General features: G+C 47.4%; 1 protein-coding gene across 1 annotated transcript; it reads left to right on the top strand.

Annotated features, from left to right (window-relative positions):
• The first annotated feature begins 2,085 nt into the window (after positions 1–2,085).
• LOC104025738 (regucalcin) lies at positions 2,086–8,375 on the top strand. The gene is made up of 6 exons (XM_009490009.2): positions 2,086–2,251; positions 2,750–2,932; positions 4,378–4,593; positions 6,079–6,210; positions 6,890–7,044; positions 8,325–8,375. Exons 1-6 carry the CDS (start codon positions 2,086–2,088, stop codon positions 8,373–8,375), a joined length of 903 nt encoding a protein of 300 aa, XP_009488284.1.
• The last annotated feature ends 698 nt before the right edge of the window (positions 8,376–9,073 follow it).

The following is a 9,073-nucleotide window of genomic DNA, read 5'->3' as shown; positions in this document are numbered from 1 at the left end:
CTGTGCCTTGGGAAACAGCTGGCAGCGGCGTGATTGCGCACCCCTCCTGCGGCGTGCGGGACGGGTCTGTGAAGCAGTATTTCCCCGTGGCTTACCTGCCAGCCCCTGCTTTGTTGCTGCAGAAGCTGGAGAAGGGGCAGTAAATGAAAGGGGAGCTGGGGGGAAGAGGAAGCTTTAACAGGGCTCCGTTGGGTCAACGAAACAACTGACGAGACAAATACGCGCTGGCTGCCGCAGATCTGGTGACTTTCTGCCTCTGTGGGAGCCACACAGATGCTGGGCTGCTGCCGAACCCCGTCTTCCTACGGGGGTGAGAGCAGTGCTCTGTTTTCCGGACCACGACATCATAAGGTCAGAGTTATGTCCCTAAGCATCAGGTCCCAAATACGGCAGCCACATGACACAAAACTTTAACCCAAGAGAAACTCACTCCTCCAGCTCTAGCACGGCTTAACAGGTTTTAGGAGGCTTTACTGGCATCTTGCTGCATACCCGCATTTACACTTTAGACTGATGCTGTTTGCCTGTTCCCTTCTGTGCCAGAGCTCGTGGCTGCCCGGCCTCTCGTGGCCATTTTTCTTGGCAGGGAGAAGGATGTATTTGATAAATGGGTTGTTTAGACCTCACTTGGGCTGCGTGACTCCTTGCCGTGCATGCCTGGGGCTGGGGAGCAGGCAAGATCCCTGGTCCCCAGCCCCGGCGTTTCCACTCGCGGTGGTTACTGGCTCTTCCCACATACTTTGAAGCTCATTAGTGCTAATTAATTATTTGTAAACCTTATCGCCAGCTCACCTACTAGGAAACAATGCCCGCTTGAAGACAGTAATCTGTAGGAATAGTGTTATGTCAGGGACTGGCTGCCTCCCAAGAAATCTCTCTCAGATCTGTGGAAAAAATGTGCTGAGGCCGGCGGGTGTAGCAGCGGTGGCGGCTCCATTAGCGGCGACGGAGGCAATGAGTAGGCCCCTTTCATAGAATAGAATCATAGAATCGTTTAGGTTGGAAAAGACCTTTAAGATCATCCAGTCCAACCATTAACCTACACTACCAAGTCTACTCTAAGCCAATCAAGGGTAGACTAGACCACCCTAGCTCTTTCTTTTGTAAGAGCTGAATGGTGGAGGCTCTTGCTCACATCCCACATGGCAGCAGCGGCAGGGCAGGCCCAGGGGGCTGAGCTACCTGTTTTGGAGGGCATGGAACGGGGTGTGAACACAAACAGGAGGCATTGGGCACCCTCTGCCAGGGCGGTGGCTGAGTAGCCGGTGTCCCTGCGGGCACCTCGCTGCAATGGGGATGAGGGGATGGAGCAGCCTGGGCGCAAACACCCCCCAGGAGGAGCAGGCGCCTGGGATGGGAGCTTCATAGGTAACTTTGCCCCCGAAGCAGCAACTGGGATAATTACAACCCGCAGACTGGCACAGGGTGAAATCTGGAGTCTGTGGCAGGGGTTGGAGCCGTGGCTAGGGCGGTGAGAGGGCTGATGAAGGTGAAATGCTTGGAGGGAAAACAAAGCAGTAGGATTTCAAAGGCAGGAGCTTTCCCCAGTGTTTGCATATTCACACTGACTCGGTGTGGGAACAGGCACTTGGTCTGCAGAGGCCTCGCTGGCAAACTGCAGCCAGCATTATGGGTGCGTATACGTCTTCCTATGGAGCAAGTCAATGCATCTGCGTTAATAAGGCAGAGCCTTGTCTCTCCACAAAAAGACTTCTGACCCATGGGTGCTGCTGCCTACCGGTCCTTCCCCATGGCCTGGGGGACCCTTGGGATCACTAATCCCCACCCAGCAGCTTGGTCCCGGCTCAGGGCCATGTCCCCAGCACTCCCTTGCCTGAAGGCAAGTGCCTCATCAGCAGCTCTGGTTCAAAGTCTCTTGCCTAGGAAAGGAGAAGCCTTGGTGCCTCGAGCTCAGTTCCAGCCATGAGGCCATGGAAATGTCACAGGAACCTTGTAAATTACTCTGTCGTGGGATTTGGAGGGCTTTGCCATTTACGAACTCTGCTTTAAGCTTCGTAGGTGTGAAAAATTCATACCACAAGAGCTTATCATTAAATCTTTTATTGACCCTCTTCCTCTCAGACAATGTCCTCCTCCATCAAAATTGAATCTGTCGTGAAGGAGAAGAACAGGATGGGAGAGTGCCCGGTCTGGGAAGAAAGGGAGAGCGCACTCGTCTATGTAGACATTAACTCACAGAAAGTTTGCCGCTGGAGCCCACTCACCAACGAGGTGCAGAGTGTGTCTGTGGGTAAGAGTCCATACTTACCACTTCACCCGGGAAGTCCTCTCTGTCCGCCCCTGTCCATCTGTCCCAGTAGGAGTCCTGCAGCATGGTGGTGTCCCTTACTTCCCACAGGGCCACAGGCCCTGTCCTCCCACGATGTGTTGCTGAGCACGGTGTGGCCCAGGCCAGCTGAGCAGAGGGGACCAAGTTCAGGTGTGGAGGGCCATGCACATGTTGCCCTTGCCAAGCTCAGATGGGAAGGTATGTTTCATTTGGGACCTGCAGAGGAAAAGGTACAGTCCTAATGGCTGCGTCTGCCCAGAAGGTGGAAAGATCTGGAGAACGTGGAGCCAGTGAGATGTGCTAATGATCCCAGGGGAGCGGGATCTTGGCATCAGCTCAGCCTTTCCCAGGTCAGGGATACCCCAGTCAAGCTCAGGTGCCCTCGGTGAGCTGGGGAGGGGTAGGGCTGAATGATGGCCCTGGAGCCGCCCACCATCTCCCACTCCGTCTTGCCTGCAGATGCCCGTGTCGGCTCGGTGGCGTTGCGGCAGTGCGGGGGCTACATCATCGCCCTGGGGACCAGGTTTGCCTTTCTGGACTGGGACACTCAGGCGGTCACCACCATCCTTGAGCTCGAGCAGGATAAACCCAACAACAGGTTCAATGATGGGAAAGTGGATCCAAAGGGGAGGTTTTTTGCTGGTAAGTTCCTGGCAGAAATTTCCCCCGCAGCAAAGAGGAACTAATTACAGTGTATTTTATATAGTGCATTTTATTCTGTGTTCTCAATTCCTCTGTTGAGTTCCCCCAAAAAGCCACCATCACGAGCATGAGCTGTCTTGTGAACACTCTGCTCAGTTACTGCCCAGTGGAGAAGGAGGAAGGGCCCCGCATCCTCTGACCTAAATGAGGACAGAGGCTGTCGACAGGGGCTGTCTGGCAGGAGGGCTCCCCTTCTACTTGGTGGATGGTGTTTTTCAGACGTCTGCCTACGCAGGAGGTGAAAAGCTGGTGGAGGGCTCACGCAGGTGGCAAGGTTTCTGGAGGTGTAGAGGCTGCAGGTCCCAGAGCAGAAGATGCACTGCAGCTTGTGCCCTTCATGTACAGCCTCTCCGGTCAGCCTGCGGGAAATGGGGATGTGGGGAGAGATACCCGGCCTCCTGAAGGCAAGAGGGACTTTTGCCACCGGTTGCAATGAAGCTTAGATCCTCCCGTGCTTTTTTTCCCTTCTGTATAAATGATGAGCCAAGCGCAGCAATCTGCGCTGGAAGTGGAGAGCGACTGATGGGAATGAAAATGGCTCTGTGTTTGTTTTGCCAGCCAGCCATTTCTTCTTATTTCAAATTTGCCAAAAAATCAGGAAATTCAATTGACTCATGGTTATGCTCAAGGGCTAAGGTGTCACTAGAGTTAAGGGCAAGAAAAAGAGAGAAAAACCTGCTTTGCACACCCATTCCTAGCTGTGCACAGTGGATCAATGCTTTCAACAGCGGTTTTGGCCAAGCATTGTAAAACAAGCTCATGAGCTCTTCTAAAAGGAGAGGCCAACAGAGACAGCCTGTCACAGTTAAAAGAAGGTGTAAACACCCCCCTTGAGTGCTTCCCATCCCGTTGCTGCAGAGGTCTCTCCTTTCCAGAGAAGAGGGAATCAGAAACTAAATAATGAGCGTAACATGGAGGCATAAATTCATTAAGAAAAAAAAATCGCACTTCTGTGGTATTCTCCACCTGCTTCTGAGTTAACTGTGATTTACAGCACCTGTATTTTAAGGTCACAGCTCATTTAAATGATAAAAGTAGCCTACAAAGAGCAACAACAGAAAGAGTACATGATGCTTGCCCTCATCTCAGCTTTTGCTGTGAGCAAAACCTCATCCCTTGGCTTGTTGTGGTGCTCCTTTGGGTCTTTGGTGTCTATGACTTAAACCTCATGGCAACACAGCAATGCATCCTTTCGATGGCCAGGATCACCTCTGTGGGAGGCAGCTGCTCCTGACCTGCTCCTTTTCCTCCTTCTCATCAGTCTGACGGAACCTGATTAGTCCCTTTCTCCCTAGGATCTCTTAGTAACACTTAGAAGAGGTTTTTTGATCAGGCATGAGGAACAAGCTTCTACTTTCTAACCGGCACTCCCATTGCCGTTTCAGGTACGATGGCTGAAGAGACGGCACCGGGGGTCCGAGCGAGGCGGCAAGGCGCTCTCTATACCCTTTTCCCCGACCATTCAGTAATAAAACAGTTAGACCACGTGGACATCTCCAATGGTCTGGACTGGTCCCTGGACCACAGGACCTTCTTTCACATCGACAGCCTGGCATACGCTGTGCATGCCTTCAGCTATGATGTGCACACTGGAAAGATCGGTACAGGTGCTTTTCTAAATTCGGTGACAAGTAGTGCTATTACTCTGTCTGCAGCAAGACCTGGGTGTGTGCTATGCAGTGACTTGTTTGGCAGATCTCATATCTTCTGGTTACAGCTTGTCGGCAGGCTGACTGTGACTTTTCTCAAGTTTAGTTACAAACCAGGTGTAGTTGGTGAACAAACTTCTGACAATCCTTCAACCCACTTTCATCTGGATAGATGGCTTATATTTAGACCTGTTCAAGGAGTTGCAGGGAGGAAGCCACTAATACTGCAGAGTGAGAATTAGCTTATAGGCTGCTATTTATTCTTGAGTGCCATCTACTGGAATGCTTCGATTGCACTAGCTCCATAAATACAAATACAGAATGTGCATGCACGTGTATCACAGAAATGTATTTAGAGAATCAAGTTATCATTATGACTGACATTTCCCAATTCTGAAATTAAAATTGCCTTCAGATGTTTCGCAAATTTCACTTAAATTCATTTTCTAGGCAAACATTCCTGCAAAAAGGAAATTTAAGTGCAAGCAAAACGGATGTAACCTCATTTCAAAACTATGAAATATTTTTGTGCTGTATCAACCTGGTTTACTCCATTGGAATCTAAGTGGCTGAACTGCCTGTGTACTCTAATCAGTGTGGACTTTGTGCAATCATGGGTGAAAATCATACAAACTAATTACAGTTACTCAGATTTCATTTTGCTGAGAAAATCTATTTCTACAGATTTTAGGAGATAAGATTTCTAAAGAAGATTTAACACTACTTTTTCTCCCCCAAATACAAAAATGTAACGAGTTTGAGTTTCCTGGCCTTGGCTTTATACTGATGACTGTCTATTTTTGGGTGGTGTAATGGCCATAAGGTGCTGGGTCAGGGCAGGCAGACTGCTGCCCGTGGGCACCCCTCCATGGTCTGTGCGTGTGCCCACCGACCTGTCTGTGCTGCAGCCCAGACCACTGGCAGTTGGTGTCCAGCCTTAATCAAAACTGGTAGCTCGATTGGCCATTAAAATAAGTAAAGTTCTTGATCTTTACCTGTGAAAGATTGTTTATTACCAACATTTAAATTCAAGTCATTGCTTATGTGATGTATTGCTCATAAAAAGACATGTGGGCTGCCATGAGCAATGAAAGTCCAGGAAACGTTACTGCGCTTGCAGCAGTTGTGGTATGGCGGTCAGCAAGAGGGTCAGCAAGAGGGACAGAGTCATTTTGTTCTCTTCCTTGGTAAAACAGTAGGAGCCCTAATTCAGTACAAACCCAAACTGCAATGGCTCTACAGGGTGCTTATTTCTGCCAGGCTAAGTTAGGCTTTTAACCCATCTGCTAAATGCATATGTGATACAAATTTTTCAGCGTGTCTTTGTCACAGAAAATGAAGTTATCTGTTTCCAAGAGCGTGGAGGATGTTAGGCTGGGATCTGATACAGAACTGGTACCAGCCCACATAACACCGGCTTTGTAACTCTCCCTGCAGCCTGCCCCAAGCTTTTGTACCACCTAGAAAAGGAGGAGCAAATGCCGGATGGGATGTGCATTGATGCAGAAGGGAAGCTCTGGGTGGCCTGTATTGATGGCGGGAGAGTAATTCGTATAGACCCAGAGACAGGTAAGGCCTCCACCAGCATGTGCATATTGAGTGTCACCTACGTGCCACAAACATGAGAGGAAAGGCAGCCAGGAGGAATGGTTTGAAGGAGAGATAAGGTGGCGGTGTTTATCGCCCGTCTCTGCCCCATGGGTTGCCATGAGAATCGCTGGTCCAGGCCCCGATCACGTGGAGAGCACTGCTCCCCGTGCTGCCTCACAGTGTTGAGTACCCCTGCTCCTACGGTCTGCTGATGCAGCACATCCACTTCTTAATAATGCCACTTTAAAAAAACCCACCAAACTATTGCATGTCTATGGCGAGAAACATTGCAAATCTGCAATTAAAAAAGAAAAAATTCTCAGCGTCAAAATGTTTAACTGGGAAATGCTGCTAGGGAATGACAGCCATCCCAGGCGCAGGTGACTGCCATTCCTGGCTTCAAATACTTTATTGTTTCATTCTGAGAAAAGGAAATGAAGCCTTGCAGATATAGGGGAGAGGCTGAAAAATAGTTAGAGATGAGGCAGATGAAAGAATTTTGTTTCCCCACAAACCGCCCTTTAGGATATGGCCTGTCTGAAGGGGAGATGCCTTTTGAGTTAATGCCACAGCTGCACCATGTGCACTAATAGTACATTCATATTTACCTGCTTCCTAGGAAATGGACATTAGGAAACAATCACGTATTTTTTCCCAGGAAAAAGAATCCAAACTGTGAGGCTGCCTACTCCGAGGATCACCTCTTGCTGCTTTGGTGGAAAAGACTACTCAGAAATGTACGTGACTTCTGCATACGATGGACTGGATGAGAAAACCTTAGCCAAGGAACCTCACGCGGGAGAGATTTTCAAGGTGAGCAGATTTTATTTCTTTCTATACGTCAGACATGCCAAGTTTTGCACTCGGAGGGTGAGGTGACCCCCAGCTGCCCTCGCTCATCCTGCTCACCTGATGCGCTGGTCCAGATATGTTGCTCGTCCCCCGGCCGGGCACCGCTGCTTTTGCACAGCTGCTCATGCATTTGGAAGGAAGATACAGAGAAATTTCTAGTAGAAGTGTTGATATGTTGGTTAGCCAAAGTTGGTATCTGGCTGGGATCTGAAGGCAGCTGGTGGATCTGGGTCTCCCTATATAGCATATTCTGTAATACACTGTAAGGAATTGGGTTTTGCTCCTATATCTTACTATACTTGCATCAGTTTTGGAAATTTCACTCCCTTAATTCTCACCTTTTGGTTGTACCAGGGTATCTAAATATTTACAACACAGAGTGCTCCTTTGAAAATTAAATGCTTACTTTCACCAGGGCAAAGCTTTGCACCCCAATCCCAAAACTTTTGGGATCTTTTTAGTCTATTAAAAGTGGGTGCTACGTTTTGAGTAACTAATAATCCATATTTTTGTCCAGGGCTCTTGAATCCAAAATTTGTTTCTCTCTTCATTTTTCAGTCCATCAGTAAAAACTACACCAGGAAAATAAAATGCAGTTCTGAAACAGCAATTACCATCATTCTCTGAGAGCTGACCATAGCATTAAAGGGAAGGTTGCAAATGAGGCAAAATGGAATAAACTGTATTATGAGTTTGGCAATAGGATGAAGATGTGTTCCGGGAGGGATGGGGATCTAATCTGGGATCTGGGACCTTCTAGTTGAAAGCAGTGCTTGGAACAAATTTCCCATGGCTGAGAGCTGCTAGATTTCTCAAGCAGTGGAGTTTAGGAGCCCCCAGGAGAGTTAAATACCAAAAGCTAATTTTGAGTCTTGCCTTTTTTATCTCTCTTCCTCAATTCTCCATTTGTAGAAGGGAATTGGTATTTTGCAAACTCACATTTGTCTTGCATGGGCAAAGTGCATTGAAAGTTGCCATGACTTTTTTGGTTAATACAGAGATAAGGACCACATGTGAGGGCCACAGAAAATGTGTAAATTTGCAAAATTATTACGTGGTGCTTGATAATCGTAAAGATCTTAATCTTAAAGAGTTCTAAAGAACTCCATATAATGAGACTTTTTGGGGTCCTCTTGAAGTAGGGGTAGGTTGCTATGATATTTGTTGTAGAACATTTGAATGTTGTACTCAGTTGGAGAATTACCTTTTTCCTTTCTTTTATTTTTTATTTTTTTAAACAGATAACAGGCCTGGGTGTGAAAGGGATCCCACAGAATTTCTATGCTGCTTGAACATTGATGCTGAATAACAAAGAAGAAATGCTTGCATCTTGTAGTAATTCTGACAAGGAGAAATCCAATGAACTGCAGAATTTATCTCTGTGAGGATTTCTAAATCCACATTTAAGAGCGTGCTTGTTTGGAATTGAAGAGATTCCTTGTTCTGCAGGCCCGTGTCATGATACAATAGGTTAGAGAGGTAAAGTTAATCTGTGTTACACCTTGATAGCTTTTGTGACTTTCCATAAACCTCTTCAAGCTCGAGCTAAGTTTTGTTGAACTTTCTGATGACCAGCTCTGGATTTTCAAGTCTGTGGTTGTCAAAGTAGAATCTGACTCCTGGATTGTCTTTTCATGTTACAGTGATGCACCAGCAATGATATGGCAGATTTTAGTAAACGTTTTAAGAGTGATGACGTGAACTGGACTGCTCCTCTGCTGTGGGACTACCCCCAAAGTGTTTTCTTGGTGATCAGACTTATTTGTAGTATCCACACTCCATTTTTGCATCCTTTCTAGCCTGTTTCCATTTGCCTTGTCATGAATTCTTCTGCCTTGCCTTTAGGACACCATTAATGCTGTTGAAAATAAACTATGCAACCATATTTAAAATATGCTTATGGATTTTTTTTTTCCTGCATTCAGATATTACCATGAAAATGCTGAGTGACCACACTTGGTCAGGGTACAAACAGGCTGTGAGCTACCAG

Source organism: Pelecanus crispus, chromosome 1 (assembly GCF_030463565.1).
Source record: "Pelecanus crispus isolate bPelCri1 chromosome 1, bPelCri1.pri, whole genome shotgun sequence".
Taxonomy (NCBI): domain Eukaryota; kingdom Metazoa; phylum Chordata; class Aves; order Pelecaniformes; family Pelecanidae; genus Pelecanus; species Pelecanus crispus.
Note: the sequence above shows the minus strand (reverse complement) of the source record. Positions and strands in the feature narration are given on the sequence as shown.

What these genes read in the sequence shown, in the direction of transcription:
- LOC104025738 (XM_009490009.2), top strand. Translation starts at nt 2,086, where the DNA reads ATGTCCTCCTCCATCAAAATTGAATCTGTCGTGAAGGAGAAGAACAGG. An exon ending in GGTGCAGAGTGTGTCTGTGG is followed by an intron (nt 2,252 to 2,749) that starts GTAAGAGTCCAT and finishes TCTTGCCTGCAG; the next exon opens with ATGCCCGTGTCGGCTCGGTG. An exon ending in TCGTATAGACCCAGAGACAG is followed by an intron (nt 6,211 to 6,889) that starts GTAAGGCCTCCA and finishes ATTTTTTCCCAG; the next exon opens with GAAAAAGAATCCAAACTGTG.